The following is a 21,306-nucleotide window of genomic DNA, read 5'->3' as shown; positions in this document are numbered from 1 at the left end:
ATGGGGATTTAAGTAACTCCAGTATCTGCAGTTGTGTCTGTTCACATGTCTATTCAAAGAAAAAGAAGATTCGTCAGAAAAGCACACACTGTAGGGGTAATTATTACCTCCAATCAATAATCGACTCATGATTTCATAAAACTCTGCACGTCTTGTCAGAATCATCTTCATTTAATTCTTTTACATTCTGCATTTTATAAGGATGGAATTTTGCTTCTTTCAGAATTCGATGTACGCTGCGTACAATTCAATCATGTACTGACATGATGTGGTTTTTTCTAGATGAATTTCATTGAAAATTCGAGCTGGAGCTCTAGCACATCGTCCATATTCAAAATACGCAGCTACAATGGATATTCTTTCTTATATAGTATAAAACATTTTCGAAAGTTTTCAAATTGTTGAATGAAGTGAATCGAATACATCAATATACTAAGCCTTAAACAAAGATATTCGTATACAAAAACACATGGTGACATTTTTTTTTTCATGAAAACGTCTGTCTCACCTTCCAAACTATTATTTCTGAAAGAAAATTATTTTTCAATACAGTGAAGTATCCACAGTGAACCTTCCTAATGATGATTTTAGGTGATCATAAATGAAAATAGCTTGATGAAACTTAATTTTTATTAAAACTTCAACAACACTTGATCGATCCTCAATTTCAGCACACCGATGTATTTGGAATTGAATTCCTTTAGGCAAAATGATGTATCACAAATAAAGTAGTCCCATTGAAAATTCTGAAGAAAACTCGACCTGGAAAGTTGGCCAAGTTAACTGAAAAAGTGAACATTTCGATATGTTCTTTCAAATAATATATTTAGACAACATTATACACTCAAATAACAGAAGTGTAATATATTCAAATACTCACCTATGACTGACATGCTCCCCCATTAGAACGTATTCATTGTCTTGAGGGCTGCACCAGCCTATCATGAAACTCAATAATGTCGGACAAGGGTAGGCCCAAAAACCGTTCGTGGTTACAATAGACTCGATGAAGTATGGCGTCACTTTTGTATGGTCACATGCCAAAGTTTCTAAAAAATATTACTACTTCAGTTTCAATGGAATATGAAAAATGAAATTTTCCCAAAAATAAGTCAAATAAAATATATAGACTGCTTGTAAGAAAAATAAATTATTAAGTAACGATGTACAAATTAGACATTATAACATGAATGGATATTAGTGATCTGCTGACATTTTTAATTTTGGCATGAATTTGATTTGAAGGACCCATAGCCACCAATTTCACAAACATTCAAAACTTGCTAGAGTCCTTTTTTTCAGTAGGTATATGCACATTTTTGACTATACAATATTGAGTTGTTGCTTTCCACTATATTTACTTCGATAAGACATTGGTTTCATTTTCGTTTTGAACTGAAAAGAAAACTTCAATTTCTCCATTCAAAGTAAGTATTTGGATTAAGAAATAATGAAAAAAATTAAGATGCCTACTACCTAAGTTTCGAAACACTATCAAAAACTTATGATATAAATGACATAAAAACTTTTTGGCTTTCTGTAAGGTTGTTTCAAAAGTTTTGTCCGTTTAAATATCATGTGTTTTTGTAGCTCCATATCTCAATAAATATTCATTTCACTGTATCGATGTACATACTGATTGATGTCTCTCTTCAGCTTATTACTATTTGATGTGGTTAAGCGATTGTTGGCCAATTTTTCTCTATGAATTCAAATTGAACCAAAGCGCTGCCGACACATTCCGAAAAATGAACCAGGCATTTGGCAATGATAGTGTTAATGAACACAGTGTTCGACGTTGATTTGCAAAATTTCGTTCCAGAGATTTTAACCTCGAAAATGAGCACCGAAATGGTCGGCCTACAGTAATCCGAGACGAGGGTTTGAGGACCCTGGTGAATATAAATACTGTAAATTTTGATAAAATGAACACTCTGCAGATAGAACTAGATTATTATAATAGTTTGGAGTTTTTGTGCATAACTGAGATAGGTGTTAAGGAGGATTAGTTATATGGGCACGAAATAATATAAATGTAAAAGTTACGTATCTTAGGAAGTATTACATACAGCAGCTTTTCGAATGTTATGCTATTTCTTAAATTCTAAATGAGAAGAAATATGTTATAATGAATATTTATAGATCCTCCTGTGGAGATGCTGATTCATTTTTTGCTAATATTTGTGATGCTTTGAATCACATTTACAGGCTTTGTATGATTGTTTACTTTTGTGGTGATTTTAATTTCGATTTATACTCTAATTCCCACTTTAGATCATTGTGCAATGTGATGTCTTGTTTCCAATCTTCGTCCACACAATAATTACTAACAGTATTCTTTTGATGAGCAAATATGCTACGTTATTGACAGTGTAATTTCTGATCACCGTTCAATTCTCTTGGAAAATGAAAAGATGTTTCAGTGAGGTAAACATAAGAAACTTTGAGGTCGCCTAGCAAAAAGAAATCTGAAACCATGTGTATGAATACAATAATTGTGACGAAGCTTTTGAGCGATTCTTTGAGGTTTTCTTCCATGATTTTGAGGTTAGCTTTCCCAAACAAACAATATTTGTGAAGAATAATAAAAAAAGATGAATCACGCATGAAATAGAAAAATTGAGCTCTTCATTGAGACATTTATTCTTTCTCGAGAAAAATGACCCTTCTTTGGCTGATATTTACAAAAATAACAAGAAAAAACATACAAATTTAGTAAGAGAAACGAAAAAAAAACTGTTATCAAGAGTGAAAACGAATGTCTGAGTATAGTTCAAGGGTTTTATGGAATGTTTGTATCTGAACTCTCAAGTGGAGTACCTAAAACATTCATCAAAAGATATAGGTATTCAAAAGAATATTGAGTTGATAGAATATCCTGCAAATATTGTGACTGAATTGAACAATTTCTTCATCGAGACCCCCCAAGCACTGATGGGGAAAATTCCGAAGGTATTACATCTAGACAATCTGACTAATTCCATAGATTTCTATCCACACACTTTTTTTAAACCATTCATTGAAAGCGAACTGTTCGATCTCGTCAGTCGTAAAATGAGGAACAAGAGGTCTTCAGGAATCGACGAGGTGAAAAAAATATTAAGTACTATCATAGAACCGTTAACCTTCTTGGTGAATGTATCATTTTCAAAGGGCATCTTCCCATCAAAGCTGGAGGTGCGTAAAGTAACTCCCATTCAAAAAAATTATCGATATTAGAAAATTTCGGACCAGTTACTATTCCTCCAACTTTCTCGAAGATTTTTATCGAATCACATAATATTCTGACTCCAATTCAGCATGGTTTCCGGTGTGGCAAATCAACTCAAAGTGCCCTACTATCTTCTACGTTGACTTGATTGAATTTATCGACTCGGGCAAGTGTCCCGCTATAGTTCTCGGTGACTTGAGCAGGGCTTTTGACTGTGTTAATCATACCAAGTTATTATATATTCTGGATCGTTATGGAATAAGAGGAAATTCACATTCATGGGTTTCATCTTTTCTCAGCAACATAATGCAGTGTGTCTCGCTCAAATTTGACGGTGATGTTTATTGGTGATGTTTATTGGTGATGTTTATTGGTCTTCAACATCAGAAATGAGGTCGGTCCAATTATATCTATTATATATCAATAATATGGACAGGAAAATACCATATTCTACAGTTACTGCTTATGCAGATGATATTAGTTTGTTAATATCTGCAAAAGCGACGAATGAATTAACACGAAAATGTGAATATACTCTGTATGTAGTTTCAAACTATTTCAATAGTCACGACCTGTTTTTAATGTAAAAAAAACTCAGTTAATCCGCTTTCACAACTATCAAAATAAAACCGATGATATTCAGGTGACTATTAATGACTATGTTTTGAGGAACACCCATGATGCTGTTAAATTCCTAGGCATTCAAATGGATGAGAGTCTTTCTTGGAATGAGCACTGTGATCAACTAGTTACAAAATTGAGCTCTATAACCTATCTTTTCATTAACTTGAGGAATGTTCTCAACATAAACCAACTTATGGCTGTTTATCATGCCCAGGTCGAATCCAGGTTGAATGGTAATAAATTGTACTCACATGGTGACAATGTTCCATGTGAGTACAATTTATTACCGAAATTGTTTGAAAAAATAGTGTCTACAAGAGTGATTTATCACTTAGAAAAGAATAAATTAGTAAGTACTTCTCAGCATGGTTTCAGGCAAAACAGGTCGATTGAAACAGCCTCGTGTCACTTGCTTAATTATATATATAAAGAGATTGACAACAACAAATATGTCCTATCATTATTTTTCGACTTGTCACAAGCCTTTGATACAGTGTGTATTGAAACTTTAATAGATAAATTGGCGCCTCTAGGACTTCCAGCCAGTATAATAAAGTGGATACAATCATATATGACAGATAGAACCATGATAGTGAGATGCAATAATTCAATTTCACACAGTCAGGCTGTGAAACTTGGGGTACCACAGGGTTCAGTTCTTGGGCCACTGCTTTTTTTCTTTATGTAAATGATCTTCCACAATATTTAGAAAACGTTCATGTTACCATGTTTGCCGATGACACAACGATAACAATATCTGATCAGGATGCAAAACAGCTTGCAGTTAAACTGGAAATGGTTGTAAATCAATTTTCATCCTGGTGTCAGAGAAATAAGTTAATTCTAAACACGTCCAAATCGGTAATAGTCAAATTTTTTCACCGAAAATTGTTACCCAACGAACTTTTTGTAATTGACGGACATCCAACCCTCTATGGAAACTAAATTTTTAGGCACTCATTTAGATGAGAGTATAAATTGGGGTAGACACATTGAAAGTGTATGTTCAAAACTAAATAAAGCCTATTTCGCTATTAAACAAATGAAATCAACTATGAATATAGCAGGCTTGCTAAGCATTTACTATGCTATGGCATATGCACATATTAATATGAATATATTGGCATGGGGTCGAGCAAGAGAATTCTTGAGAGTGTTTGTTTCCCAAAAGCGTTTAGTAAGACTGATTTTTAACTTGAATTATCAAGACAGTTGTCGATCTATCTTTAAAGAAAATAAAATTCTTACGGTGCCTGCTGTGTACATTTTTCGATGTATTATCTTTGCCAAACAGAATATAGATAATTATTCGTGTAATTTTGAGAAACATGAATATAACACCAGACACGGCAACTTATTGAAAATTCCTAAACATAGAACGACATTCTATGAGAGGTCTCCGGATTACAATGCAATCATATATTACAATAAACTACCAGAATCACTCAAACGGACAGGAAGTAACATCATATTTCAAAAGAAAGTTAAAGACTTGCTATTACAGAAATGCTACTATAGTTTCCAAGAATTTTTAGACGATAATTTCTGAAAAATAAAATATGAATTAGATCTGTATACGTTTTTATATATTTCAATTGTGTATGTGTTTATATGTATGTATAAAATTATTTCTTTTTTTTCTTTTTAGTGACGTCTTGTATAAATATTAACATTTTTAAATTTATACCTAGTATTAATTCTGATTATTGATTGACTTACCATATATACACTATGTATCGTGAATGGTGAATAAAATATTATTATTATTATTATTATTATTATTATTCATTCAAAGTAGAACTCATGTGAATGATATCTGATTCTTATTCCACAACAAATGTTTGAAATACAAACTGAGTAGAGAAAAGTATCTTCTGTATAATTCAGTGTTCATATAGAAATATTTGTTTCGAAAAAATTATTTTCTTTTGTGTAATTCAATGTTTATATGAAAGTAGCTGTTTCAGGAGGACTTTCTTTCAGTTTGTGTCTGAAAGTTACTTCTTTGCATGATCTACACATTCATGTATAGAGTTTCAAATTGATTACTTCCTTCCTTTCTTTGGAAGATTCTCTCATTTTTTTTTGTATCAGATGGAGTAGTAGAAAGCCAAAAACTTTCTTTCCTTTTATGTATATGATGATTATATCCTAAACATCTTTTTTTAAATCTAAGGAAATAAATAATTTGAAATAAATACTTTTATATGAAGATTGGATTATATAAAAAACACGTTTTCTATTCAGTTTGTATGTACTCCTTATTTTACAATGATGTGAAGATGTATAACCACCTGCTGAGTTATTCTAACGAGATAAATATTGTCACCAATCAATACAGAAAAATAATCAATGAACTTTTCAATAGCAAACCCTATTACAGTGTGTAAGTTCCATACCGATCATTTTTAGTTTAGCATGTCTTATGTGTGTACGTGTTTCAACCAATGTTTGTTGGTGTTGGTTCAGTGTTTTTCATACTTCAGTTTAGTGTTCACTATCATTTTTAACCTAGCATGTCTTATATGTTTATTTGTTTCAACCATTGTGTATTGTTTTCATTCAATGTTTTTTATACTTTAGTTTAGTGTACACTATATTTTATTTATATTTTTATAGTCATAGGACATTTATGTTTCTATTTTGGATCAATGGATCGAAATAGTTCATACACTTTGACATGACGTTGGTTTTGTTTTATTTTTTTTGAAACCTAATATCAATTCCGCATAGAAAAAAGAAAATTCCTCAATAAAAGTAGTTAGATTGAGAAATATCAGAAAATAACTTACTACTTTCATTTCAAATAATCTTTTGAAAAGTTATGATAAGTTTCATTTAATTTTTGAATTAAAAACGAAACATCGATTTCTCCACTCAATATAAGTAGCTGGATTAAGAAATTTATCATACTACCTACGTATCAAAGAACTCTACCAAACAGTTGTGAAATATTCATAACATGTTGGAGTCCCTTTTTTCAGTCTAGTCAGTTTTTCAAAAGTATATTGAACTCTTGCTTTCGACTAAATTTCATTTTCAGATTGTTTATCCTCGTCGATTTATTTATACAAGAACTTCAAATGTTTCAATTTTATTTTCATTGAACTAATGAGAGCATCTAGTCAAGGTGTAAAGCTGAATCTAACATTGATAAATAGGCACTTATGTAATTACATGTTCACCATGTTGAAAATTGGAGTACTTTAGTTCTAAATGTAGTATCAACCAATTCCACGTAGTATCAGAAGTGAAAAATAAGTATCGGGTTATTATTATTTGAATTTGAGTGATTTTTTTCTATTATTTTGAGAGGTAATGATATCAAAAGCCTCAAAAAATCGGTTACTTACGGAAAATCGTGTCACTACTACATCCAGGTTGACTAGAACCACCGTTTATGTAGAAATCTGCATGGCCGTTGGGGCCCCATTGCCCAAGAATACCCGCTCCTGTATGAAGTATGTCCACGAAATGAGCATCCGATGAATCTAAATCTTTAGAAGAATTTTGTCCCATGTAGAAAAAAATAGTCGGGTCAAGACCTGTACAACAAACAACAAGATGTTAATCAATTTCAAATTTATGTTTATGTAATAATAATAATAAGGATCTCCATCAGTCATTGAGGGTGGTGGAAGAGTACACGCATGCTATCGGTATGAAATTCGGGCTAGACAAATGTGCAATGGTTCATCTCAAAAGAGGACGATGCGGGGACTACGGAGAGGATGTGCAGCTCGTAGATGGAAGCATCTTACACCATCTGGATGCCGGAGAGACGTATACTTACCTCGGGGTGGAACAACGCCACTCACAAGAGGTAACTGCAGTGAAAAACTCTCTCCGCGGCAAGTATCAGCACAAACTTCGACAGATCTGGTCATCGGAACTGTCGGGGAAGAACAAAGTAGCTGCAACAAATATGCTTGCCATTCCAATCTTACTCTACTCGTTTGGAGTAGTGAAGTGGACTCGGGAGGAGCTGTATCAACTCGACTTAAGGACCCGAAAAATGATGCATCTCTATAGGAGTTTGCATCCCAAATCGTCCGTTCCACGGTTGTACTTTCCCCGACAACAGGGAGGTCGTGGACTTTTGAGTTTGGAGTGTCTACATGACAGAATGGTACTGGATACAGCCTGTAAAGTCGTCAGGAGTTTGGATCCCCTTCTCTGCATGGTCCGTGACCATGAGAGAGCAGGAATTGGAGCATTTCTCCTTAGGGCAGCTGCTCGAGCAGCTGATGAACTCGGTATAGTTTTCGACTCTGAACGAGGTGACTACAACTCTGTCACCGAGTTGAAATCCGTTCAGCAAAAAGCTCATATAAAAGCCGCAGAGATCACCTTACTTCTGCGGAGACACAGGGAGTTTTCAGCTCCTGGCGAGACGAATATCGTCAAAAAAGAGGAGGAAAAATGGATAAAATATCGAGATTTTCTCTTCGAACTCCGCAGACTCTATCCAGATCATTCTGTCAAGATGGTCGTTCTGATTGTTGAAGTCCTTGGTGGAATGATGTCTTCTCTACTCTCGAATCTAAAAATCATACCGGCTTGCCGCACTAAGGCAGAAATCTTAGCCGCACAGATGCAGAAGGCTGTCATTCTTGGCTCACTGCGTTTGCTCAGGGCACATGATTCTCGGACTCAATGATCACTTACCCCACGGTGTGGGGAGTGGTCATTGGTTGATTATGCTGGCGCGCCCTCCCGAATGTATCGGGGCTTCGGGATATAGGGCCTGACCAGCACACACTACGATCATAATAATAATAATAATAATAAGCAGGGATGGCCACTAACACCCTTGGCCTTTGGTGAGTTGCGACACAACTTACCCGAGCAACTGGTGCAAAACCGGACCGGCAGCCCAGGCGCACCCGGGAAGGAGAACTCTATTCTCCCTCCGGTACCGGCCGTGGGTCCACAGGGCTAACCACCCGGTGGACCCAACACTTGGTTCCCAGTGATCAAGGAAGGGGCCCCTACAATCGATCCGCTCGGAGGGGTCAGAGGCAAGGTGGTGGGGCCCATAACGATGATTTGCCTACTAATGACAACCCTGGCAACGACAACGGACGCTTTGAGTGGACGCATGAGCTGAGAGATGGCCTTATGCATTGCTACGAGAGTAGTGAGCCCGCGCGAAGAGGGTACATGGCGAGATTGCATGCTCTGTGGTGTGAAACACATCCGGAGCATGCCGCCTTTTCCGCCCAAAATCTTAGGGATTACGTATCCTATCTTCGGCGGCAGGGCTATATAGCTCCTCCCCAGTCTGCTAACGAAGTGGGAGAAGTGGCAGTTCTACCACCCGTTGGCACGGCTGGAGAGGAGACTCGCACCATACCACCAATGGAGACGACAATCAGAACACGCAGGGCGCTCCACAGAATTAGGCCCCTGGAGCCACAAGAACTGGCTTGTTTGGATGCGGAGGTTCATAGTGTTCTAACAGAAGAGGCTGACATCTGGCAAATCAACACCGCCGTGTATAACGTCGTCCAATCGCTTTCCGAATCGGAAGGACGAAATCCCGGCCTTGCGGTTCGGAAGATTGAACGGCGTGTACACAAGATGGAGGCTAAGATCACGTCGGCAAGACAACACGCGTCTCGTATCCAATGTGTGATGGACTACAGGGCGGCCAATAGGCCTTTCACGCCCGCAGTGCGGCGAATAGCCGCCAATTTACGACGTATCCATCACACTCTAAGCCAAGGCGTGCTGTTGATCACCAAACAGCATTGCCTTGATAGGATACGAATGCTAGTGGCTGCTAAGAAGTCACTAGTGAGGCGAGCGAGAAGTATCTCGGAAAATCTTAGGTTCCGCGAGAAACCTTCTCGCTTATTCCAAGAGCCTCCACGTGTTGTGGATAATCCGCCGACTGCTGATCAGGTGGAATCCTTCTGGAAGGATATCTATGAACACCCGCAGCCACTCAACTTAGACACTCCAGCCCTAGCGCAGTTCGAAGCTTTCAACAGAGAGCTTCGACAGCCTGAGCTCAATGAACTGCGCAACCCGATAACCCCGGATGACGTTCGAAGAGCCCTTGTTGGTTCCAAGAACTTTGCTGCTCCAGGCCCAGATGAGCTGAACACTTATTGGTGGAAAAAACTACCAAGTACCCACCGCCATCTGGCCAGAGTTTTCAACTTATGGCTGGACGGAGAGCAGCCGATTCCGGATTGGTTTGTCGAGGGGCGGACCGTTCTCATCCCCAAAAGCGGAGATTTGTCGATTCCTAAGAATTACAGACCGATAACATGCTTGAATTCGTGTTATAAGTTGTTTACGAGCATCTTATACACACGAATACTCACCGCAGTTGACCGAGTGTTCGAACGGATATATGAGCAGAGAGGGTCGAAGAGAAGAGTCGCTGGATGTAAAGAGAACCTGCTCATCAATAGATGTGTAACGCAGGACTCGATACAATATAAGCGTAACCTCTCTATGGCCTGGATCGATTACCGTAAGGCATTTGATACAATTTCGCATGAGCTCATCTTGCATTTGCTCAGATGCCTTGCGGTACCCGACAACATAGTGAGATGCATTGAACAACTGATACCACTTTGGCGAACTCGCTTCACCATAACATCTGGTCAAGCAAGAGTCCAAACAGGGTGGGTCACTTTCAGAAGGGGTGTATTTCAGGGGGATTCCCTCAGTCCCCTTCTATTCTGCATCTCACTATTGCCATTATCCGTTGCGCTCAGAAACACTCGAGGGTATAACTGTGGCACCCCCGGAAACCGGAGGCACAAGGTAACCCATCTGTTTCATATGGATGATCTTAAACTTTATGCCTCTGGAGAGAAGGATCTCCATCAGTCCTTGCGGGTGGTGGAAGAGTACACGCATGCTATCGGTATGAAATTCGGGCTAGACAAATGTGCAATGGTTCATCTCAAAAGAGGACGATGCGGGGACTACGGAGAGGATGTGCAGCTCGTAGATGGAAGCATCCTACACCATCTGGATGCCGGAGAGACATATACTTACCTCGGGGTGGAACAACGCCACTCACAAGAGGTAACCGCAGTGAAAAACTCTCTCCGCGGCAAGTATCAGCACAAACTTCGACAGATCTGGTCATCGGAGCTGTCGGGGAAGAACAAAGTTGCTGCAACAAATATGCTTGCCGTTCCAATCTTACTCTACTCGTTTGGAGTAGTGAAGTGGACTCGGGAGGAGCTGTATCAACTCGACGTAAGGACCTGAAAAATGATGCATCTCTATAGGAGTTTGCATCCCAAATCGTCCGTTCCAAGGTTGTACTTCCCCCGACAACAGGGAGGTCGTGGACTTTTGAGTTTGGAGTGTCTACATGACAGAATAATACTGGATACAGCCTGTAAAGTCGTCAGGAGTTCGGATCCCCTTCTCTGCATGTTCCGTGACCATGAGAGAGCAGGAATTGAAGCATTTCTCTTTAGGGCAGCTGCTCGAGCAGCTGATGAACTCGGTATAGTTTTCGACTCTGAACGAGGTGACTACAACTCTGTCACCGAGTTGGAACCCGTTCAGCAAAAAGCTCAGATAAAAGCCGCAGAGATCACCTTACTTCTGCGGAGACACAGGGATAAGCCAATGCATGGGGTCTTCTTCAATAATATTGAAGACCTTGGCTTATCAAAGCGCCTGACGTTCGCTTTTCTCAGGTCGAGTGGGCTGAAGTCGGAAACTGAGGGGTTCATCATGGCTTGCCAGGATGGTGTCTACCGCAGTCGCGTGATGGGTGTAGAGGTTCCTGACACAAGGTGCAGGGCCTGCCGCGAGGCGCCCGAGACCCTAATGCACTTGCTATCAGCATGTCCAGCATATGCGGTCTCGGCCTATATCCATCGACATAACGCGGCCCTAAGAGTGCTATATTACCATCTACGGCACTCTTACGGTATTGACGAGACACCGGTGTTGCCCTACGCTCCGGGGGATATTGAATCCGTTGTGGGGAACGAGAAGTGCCGAATTTATTGGAACTATTCGTTCCCCACCCTCAGGCTCATACAAGCTAATAAGCCTGATGTAGTCCTTCTCGACCACCAGACCAAAACGATATTTGTCGTGGAGTTTTCAGCTCCTGGCGAGACGAATATCGTCAGAAAAGAGGAGGAAAAACGGATAAAATATCGAGATTTTCTCTTCGAACTCCGCAGACTCTATCCAGATCACTCTGTCAAGATGGTCGTTCTGATTATTGGAGTCCTTGGTGGAATGATGTCTTCTCTACTCTCGAATCTCAAAACCATACCGGCTTGCCGCACTAAGACAGAAATCTTAGCCGCACAGATGCAGAAGGCTGTCATTCTTGGCTCACTGCGTTTGCTCAGGGCACATGATTCTCGGGCCCAATGATCACTTACCCCACGGTGTGGGGAGTGGTCATTGGTTGATTATGCTGGCGCGCCCTCCCGAATGTATCGGGGCTTCGGGGGATAGGGCCTGACCAGCGCACACTACGGTGAAAAAAAAAATAAAATAATAATAATAATAATAGCCCTTAGAGTGCTATATTACCATCTTCAGCACTCTTACAGTATTGACGAGATACCGGTGTTGCCCTACGCTCCGGGGGATATTGAATCCGTTGTGGGGGAACGAGAAGTGCCGAATTCATTGGAACTATTCGTTCCCCACCCTCAGGCTCAAAGAAGCTAATAAGCCCGATGTAGTCCTTCTCGACCACCAGAGCAAGGCTATATTTGTCGTGGAGTTTTCAGCTCCTGGTGAGACGAATATCGTCCGAAAAGAGAAGAAGAAACGGATAAAATATCGAGATTTTCTTTTCGAACTCCGCAATTTCTATCCAGACCACTCTTTCAATATGGTTGTTCTGATTATTGGAGTCCTTGGTGGAATGATGCCCTCTCTACTCTAGAATCTTAAAAGCATACCGGCTTGCAGCACTAAGGTAGAATTAGCCGGGCAGATGCAGAAGGCTGTCATTCTTGGCTCACTACGCTTGCTCAGGGCACATGATTCTCGGACCCAATGATCACTCACACCACGGTGTGAGGAGTGGTCGTTGGTTGATAATGCTGGCGCGCCCTCCCGAATGTATCGGGGCTCGGGGGATAGGGCCTGACCAGCGCATACTACGGTAAAAAAAATACAATATACGGCACTCTTACGGTATTGACGAGACACCAGTGTTGCCCTACGCTCCGGGGGATATTGAATCCGACGTGAGGAACGAGATGTGCCGAATTTATTGGAACTATTCGTTCCCCACCCTCAGGCTCATAAAAGCTAATGAGCCTGATGTAGTCCCTCTCGATCACCAGAGCAAGACGATATTTGTCGTGGCGAGATGAATATCATCCGAAATGAGGAGAAAAAACTGATAAAATATCGCGATTTTCTTTTCGAACTCCGCAGACTCTATCCAGACCACTCTGTCGAGATGGTTGTTCTGGAATGATGCCCTTTCTACTCTCAAAACTCAAAATCATACCGGCTTGCCGCACTAAGGAAGAAATCTTAGCTGGACAGATGCAGAAGGCTGTTATTCTTGGCTCACTGCGCTTACACAGAGCACATGATTCTTGGGCCCAATGATCACTTACCCCACTGTGTAGGAAGTGGTGGTTGGAGCTTAGGGGGATAGCGCCTGACCAGCGCATACTACGGTAAATAATAATAATAATAATAATAATAATAATAATAATAATAATAATAATAATAATAATGTATCGGAGCTTCGGAGACAGTGTCCTACCAACGCAACGTTAGGAAAAAATAATAATAACAATAATGATAATTATGTAGTTCTTTCCAACCAACCACTCTATTGAGATGGTTGTTCTGATTATTGGAGTCATTGGTGGAATCATCTAGGCCGGACAAATGCAGAAGGCTGCCATTCTTGGCTCACTGCGCTTCCTCAGGGCACATGATTCTCGGACCCAATGATCACTTACCTCATGGTGAGGAGAGTGGTCAATGGTTATCAATACTGGCGCGCCTTCTCAAATGTGTCAGAGCATAGGGAATAGCGCCCGACCAGCTTACCCTTTGGGAAAAAGAAATCAATAATAATAATACATGAAACAGATCTATTGTGAGTACCGAACAAAAACAGGGGGTTATTTAAAATCAATATACTATTCATTTCAGCCCACAGTTTTTTACATTGTTTCTATGAAATGACCAGTTCTCAAATACTAATATCAACTACCAGTACTCTTTCTCACTAACAGAATATTTTGTTGATAATAGTGCAAAAGTCTATTTGGATTTTATCTTGTCAAAATACACTGTGACACAGAAATTGGTTGTATAAAAAAATTTCAAAAAATTATTTCATAAGGGCGCACCTCCAATTTCGTTCGTGTATACTGAAAAGATAAACTTTCCAGGCATTAAACCGCGTAATGCTAAACAAGCTCAAAAATGTATTATCTATCTCTTGTTTTTTGCTAAGGCTGATCTAATTTCCAGCAAGAAATTCTTTGTATTTTGTGATTTATTCTTACCAATCGTTTTTGTGCCAATCTTACTGTGATCCTAGTTTAAAACATTTATGCATGTCATCATTTTGGACTCAAATCATACTGAAAGTCACGTACAGGCCAATGCCTCCTGTAGATTTTCATTTATTCACGTTCAATAAATATCTTTAAATTATTGTACCTATATTGTTTCTGAATAAATTGTTAACATTATTATTTTCATTCGTGGAAGGAATATGGCAAAGAACTCTCTCTCAATGCTGATTTTATGTATCCATAATCTACATTGTTATGTCACGAGGAATTACTGGTGATTTTCATATTATGTAAAACATATCTGTCTATTTTCTCTTGGAATTCCCAATCTTCCCATTTATCAATAACATAAAAAACGTAGGCGTAAATTCCTGACAGTTAAAAAGTTCAGTGAAAGTGAAATAATTCTCTGCCGATTATCAAAAAGGAAAAGTTTCGCGATTACAGGTACATACGAATTCAATTGCAAGTTTTAATTAATCACAGTCTGCCCGATATACAGAAATCAATGAAGCGCCCTGCGTCTGAATGAAGTATATTAAAAGATGGATTAGAAAGTTAAACCGAAAGTCCTTTTAACGCCACTTATATGCAAATTCACTCAAGCAACTCTTCAATCACAAAAATAGAACACATCCTTTCTTATAATAATAATAATATTAATGAAAATTTCATTCATTTCATGAGATTCATATCACAGGTATAGGGGGTGTCAAAACCCATCTTCTGGCAAGACTTTAGGCAAATAGGTATTCACATATATCAACCGTTACTACACCTCCATCTTTATGAAATTATTATCGCTGATAACAGAACACATATGACTAACTTTTCGTAGATTTGGCATTCGACTTGTTGAACATTTGAAATCATATTCTTTCGAAGTAACTAGATAATACTAGATCAACTCAAATATTTTCCCATCACTTGTTTTCTTCTTGGAAGGTCAAGCGGGGAGCATGAGTCAAGTCAAAGTACACTTAGGGGAGAGATACACTAAAATAGAATGTACAGTATATAAATATAAACAACAGACCCATCATTACGATCAGAATGGTGTATAAATAATTATAAGTTTCAAAATAGCAATAGCATAAATATACAGTGTGTAAAAGCCAAATGGAATAAATAAATGATTTCGGTTACTGTATATATTTAAAAAAATCCCGAAATATGTCAAATGTAAATTATCATTCGACATTTTTCAACGTGAAAATGCCACCCCTACGTTCAATTATCTTCGAATGACAAGTACAGCCCCCAATTTTTTAAATAGGAAGTATAGGTTTGTGATATATCATTTGAAAGGCCTGCTCATTCTCTATTCAAAAATGTTATCGCTGTCAAATTTATTGCAGAAATTGAGATAAAATAAATTAAAATCATGTGGTTACCGAAATTCCATAAATTACACTCAAAAACATCGAACGTCTTGGCAACATCCTAATCTCAAATAAAACTGTCTTCTAACATTATTTAACATATCAGGCGTGACCGACCTAATCGCAAGCGTTATTCTTTCTTTTGAGTCATTCAAATTTGAAGGTTTAGTTTTATACATATTGCTCTTTACATATCTCCATAAAAAGAAATCCTATGATGAAAGATCAGGTGACCGCGCTGGCCATTCAATCGATCCTCGCCTCCCTATCCATCGATTGGAAAATGTATCGATGTATTGCCGGACATTAATTTGGTAGTGGTAGTGCTCCATCTTGCTGAAACCATATCGTATTCACTGGAACTTGAGAGTTTCCTGGATCAGGATATAATTTTGCTAAATTTGGAATGACATAATTTTGAAGTAGTGTCAAATAATTATCACCATTCAAGTTGCCCTCAATGAAAAAGGATCCAATGATATGGTTTCCTACAATCCCTGCCCAAACATTAACCTTTTGAGGGTATTGTGCGTGTTCTTCTCTTATCCAGTGAGGAGTTTCCGTTGACCAATAGCGGCAATTGTACGATTAGCATGCCCTTTGAGAGACAAAGTACACTCATCAGAAAGTATAGCGTCTTCTGATTGGATGATATTGTTATTCAACATGTCCATCATTTGCTCACAAAAATAAGTTCTTCTGTCAAAATCGTCTTCCATGAGCTCCTGAGTATTTCCGTTAAGCCAACCATTTGTCAAATACTGACAACTAATGTTGTAATATACAAAACAAGTTGAGAAGACGTTTCAAACTGAAGTTGTCATGGACATTATTTACAGTTTTTCCAAGGATACCATCTAAAAAGAACATTGCTATGGTTTTTCTTACTTTCTTATTATCAATTCCCTAACATGAAATCGAATTTTGGTAACCACATGATTTAAATTTATTTTATCTTAATTGTTGCAATAAACTTGAAAGCGATAACATTTTTGAATAGAGAATGAAGAGACCTTTCACGATATATCACAAGCATATACTTCCCATTTGAAAAATTGGGGGTTGTACCTGTCATTCGACGGGGATTGAAGGTAGGGGTGTTTCGAGATTTTGTTAAAATATGTACAGTAACCGAAATAATGATTTTATTTTAGTTGCGGTAACTGGAAAATTCCAAAACGTAAGATTTTCCTGAAAATTCTGTTTTTCTCAAAAGTAACATTTCATTCGCAGGTTTGCGGAGAGCTATGTTCATTTGCATTCTATTTTGAACATTTTCTATGTGCAGATGAATATTGATCAAAAGTCTTTTTTTTTGGGAAAACAGAGTTTTTTATCGACCTATCAGCGGATTTTCACCTTCTACAATCTGAAAAAAATTAAAATCGTAGTGGAGAACTTTATACATGTGTAGATTAAATAAACTGGAAATAGATATGATGTCAGAGATTCTTTCATAACACTGGTATACTCTCATACACATATCCCAACAACACAAAAGAAGAAACAAATATTCATTTATAAATTGATGGATGTAGCCGTTACTACCTGGTAGGAAATCATAATGCATAAAAGAGAATTTTAACTTTCTATGTTTTTTACCACTTTTATTGTGGTAAAAAACATAAAAAAGTTTCAATTCTCTTTTCTTCATTATTCATTTATAAGTGTTGGTACCCGTGAGAACGAAGATACTATGTAAGTCCCAGGAATCAAAGGAGACTTTTAGTAACAAAAGGCGTTGTTTATATTTTACGAAATTCAGTTGCTAAATATTTTTGAATGAAATTGTCAAAGTTATGGAAGTGTTAAGAGTTACACCCACCCAATTTTCACGAATATAAAAATTAGATTACCTTGTTCTTGTGGTGAAAGTTCTAGTGACCACTGAAAGTGAGCAAGATCACATCAGAAGGAGACAATTGACAGGATAAACATTATAAGAGCACATTTTAAAATCCGACTATGAACACCGAGTGGAATGGCACAAGACGAAAATGATTGCCAATGCACCAGTCGCTAAGAAATGTAAACTTGAAAAATAGGAATATACGAGGGTAGTCTGAAAAGTTTGTGACCTAACAAAAATATAAGAGATTTTTTAAGATTTTTTAAAAATGTTTCAACATAGTCTCCTAATTGTTCACGAAGGTGATTGCTTCTTCATTGACGAATATTTTCGAACTCCGAGCGCAATTTTCAGATGAGGGAACAAATAGAAGTCGCTTGGGGCTATATCAGGTGAGTAAAGAGGATGGTCAAGCAGTTCAAAATGTAATTCGTGGATTTTCGCAATGGCAACCATTGAGGTGTGAGACGGTGCGTTATCTTGGTGAAACAGGATTTTCTTTTTCTGCAAATGTGGCCGTTTTTGCACAAGTTCTGCCTTCAGCTCCTCAAGTAATGATGCGAAATATTTTTCCATAATAATTTTTCCTTTTTGAAGATATTCGATTGAAATAACTCTATGACTATCCTAAAAACAGTCGCTAATCGGCGCCAAAACTCGGATTTATTGCGCCTAAATTGCACCAAGAGAGCGTTTAAATGTTAATTCGAACACGTTTTTGGTCTGATGTGAGCAAACGCGAAACCCAACGCGCAGACAGCTTTCTCATGCATAAATGTGACAAACACATTCTTTTGACATGTTCATAAGCTCTGCTATCTCTCTCACTTCAATTCGGCGGTCGTCTAGCACCATCTGGTGAACTTTGGCAATGTTTTCGTCGATACTTGCAATTTTTGGAAGTCCCGAACGTTCATCGTCTCCCAAGCTCTTACGGCCACGTTTAAATTCAGCTGCTCAATTTCACTGTGGTAAATGATAGTGCAGAGCAGCCATATACAGAATCCAACTCATCTTTGATTTGCGTAGGCGTATTCCCTTTCAAATCAAATATTTAATGACAGCTCGATACTGGATTTTGTCCAGTTTCATAAAAACACTCACATTAACTCACTCAACTGCGCTTCCAAAATGGCTGAAACTTTGGTGAGTAACTGTCAACAGATGAACAACGAAATTCACCGGCTTTTATTTTCGAATGCTGCTATCTTCATTAGAGGTCGGAAACTTTTCAGATCACCCTCGTATTCTAATATCTGGAACGCAGTGTATTTCAAACCGCTTCTGAGAAAAGGATCGTACTTGGTTACCCGTATTGAAGAAAAATATGGGTAGTGGCAAAAATGCAACATACTATAACACAAATACTACATCGAATATTTCAAAGTCAATCAACAATATTGATATAATTCACCTTTCAAAACTCCTTTTGAATTGAAAGTTGAGAGAAACAAATCAATACGTAAAGACGTAAAATTACGTAAGACGTAATTTTGTGAATGATTTGAGTTCTTTATCTTATATTCACATTTGGTGCTGAAGAGGCAATGAGGTAAGTGATACGCCGAAACATCGGATGTCGACCAGTGAAGATGACACTGTACCAGGTAAGTGAGATTTTACATCTTTTATTTACGGTTCAAATGTTTTATTAAAACATTTATTATTTATTTATTATTTACTATATTGTGTAGCAATCCTGTAAAATATATCTGATTAAATTCCATGACGAATGTTTGGAATACAAACTGAATACAGAAAAGTTTTTTGTATAATTCAGTGTTCAGTACGTATTTGTTTCGAAACTATTTTTCGTTCGTACAGTTCAATGTTTTTATGAAAGTAAGTGTTTCAAAAGGCCTTTTCTGCAAGTTTGTATTTGAAAATTACTTCTTTGCATGATCTACACATCTTTATATAGAGTTTTTTTTTAATTGATTGCTTCCAAAAAATTGCGAATATACTCAGATTTTGTCAATTCTGAAGACGTAGACACGTGAACTTAAAAGTTTGCACGTGAACTAAAAAGTTTGCCCTTCCTAGACGTGAATAAAGTTCTCCATTAATATTTTCATATTTTTCAGACCGTGGAAGGTGAAAATACCCAAAGAATGTCAATAAAAACTCTGATTCCGTCCATAAAAATGACTTACGTTCAATGTTCATAACACCTTTTTAGAAAGAAGGTGAGGATGAAGGCATGTATGAGATAAACTTTCGCTTTTTACCTGTGATTCTGCCAAGCTTCCCATCTTTGACAGGATCTAAGTAGTTAGCTACCAATCCTCCTATGTGTGCCCCCACACTGTATCCTATCACATGTAGATCGTCCGCACGAAGTCCTCTTGGATGATGAGTCAAGTAACGAATCAGTTGGGCAACGCATTTGGCACAAAATCTTGGAGCCCATTCCATTTGCTATAAATAAAGAGTTTTTGAATTTTTTTTCGGCCGTTACTTGATGAAGATCCATAGTAATTTCAAAAACTACACCTCACGATTTGATCTTCACAAACTTTATTTTGAAAAATATATCACAACATGTTTCACTAGCACAGTAGCTTTTTCAAGTGATTTATACTTCAAGTTGTTCTTACATTACAATTTAGAATTCGATATTTTAGATTTTAAGGTAAGAGAACAAGTTAATCGAATCATTCATAAAAAGTACTGCATTCAAAAAAACAACTAAATTCACTAATAGAAAAGAAACCACTTCTACCTATTAGAAAAAAATTCACGAATCATAAATTTTATGAAGTAAAATGAAGTTCATAAATTTATCGAAGGTTCAATTCACAGACACTGAAAATGGGTTGATAGAAAAAGGTTTCAAATATAACATTGGAAATGAAAATAGAACTTACAACTTTGAAATTTTGAAGGAAGGTAGTTTTACGAATGAGTTGAAACTTGTGAAATCAATGCGCTGTAGTTGCTATTGACCGAGTCGACTATGTCAACAAAACCCTTGATTTCTTGAATTTAGGAAATTTTGAAATGCTGAAACGTGATCCAACTAATTCTTTCTAAAGACAAGTGGAAGATTTTTTGAAATATTTAAACATACTTTTTACTGAAAGGGAAAAGTTCAAATTAACATTGATGAACCACCAAATGCCCAAATTATTTTCACTCATAAAACTGCACAAACAGAGTTATCCAATTAGACCAGTGGTTTCCTTTGTCACTGCACCATCAGTGAAATTATCAGAAAGGCTGTTCAATATCATCTTGAACCATTGTAACTTCCAACCAAAATTCAGTCTACGGAATTCATATGACTTGATCAATAAAATAGAGAACATACCTCTACCAGACAACGCAAAATTACTATCCTTTGATGTGCAGAATATTTTCCCAGCATACCTCTTGAAGATACTATTACTTTAGTAATAGAATTATTAGATGAAAATAGAGTGAACCCAATCATAAAACGAGACATAATTGACCTTTTGTCGTTATCTCTCAAACAAAATTATTTTCGATTCAACAATAATATTTATTCCTCCTCAAAAGGTTTAATTAATTATGGGAAATCCATAAAGCCCCTTACTTGCAGAAATTTTCATAGATAATCTAGAGAAGTCATTCTTTAAACATCCTGTGATTAAGAATTTCTTGTATTGGCATAGATATGTGGATGACGTTTTCGTATGTTTTACAAGTACTAAGAGGCAATTAGATACTTCTCATAGGGATATTAACAAAATTCATGAAAACATTAAATTC

At 37.5% G+C, this 21,306-nt stretch overlaps 1 protein-coding gene across 1 annotated transcript in view; it reads right to left on the bottom strand.

Moving 5' to 3' along the window:
• Nucleotides 1-21,306, bottom strand: part of LOC111516365 (phospholipase A1 member A) — a 75,644-nt gene that overhangs the window by 13,087 nt on the left and 41,251 nt on the right. The window contains exons 4-6 of the mRNA XM_074169964.1: nucleotides 19,803-19,992; nucleotides 7,189-7,380; nucleotides 881-1,049 (exon numbers count right to left, since the gene is read on the bottom strand). Of these exons, the coding sequence (XP_074026065.1) occupies nucleotides 881-1,049; nucleotides 7,189-7,380; nucleotides 19,803-19,992 (551 nt within the window). The remainder of the gene's footprint in view (nucleotides 1-880; nucleotides 1,050-7,188; nucleotides 7,381-19,802; nucleotides 19,993-21,306) is intronic.

The sequence above is a fragment of the Leptinotarsa decemlineata genome, unplaced genomic scaffold (genome assembly GCF_025532065.1).
Source record: "Leptinotarsa decemlineata unplaced genomic scaffold, Ldec_3_MD MMD2_P_RNA_scaffold_6, whole genome shotgun sequence".
NCBI classification, from domain to species: domain Eukaryota; kingdom Metazoa; phylum Arthropoda; class Insecta; order Coleoptera; family Chrysomelidae; genus Leptinotarsa; species Leptinotarsa decemlineata.
The sequence above is the reverse complement of the archived record's forward strand: the minus strand, read 5'-3'. Positions and strand labels throughout refer to the sequence as shown.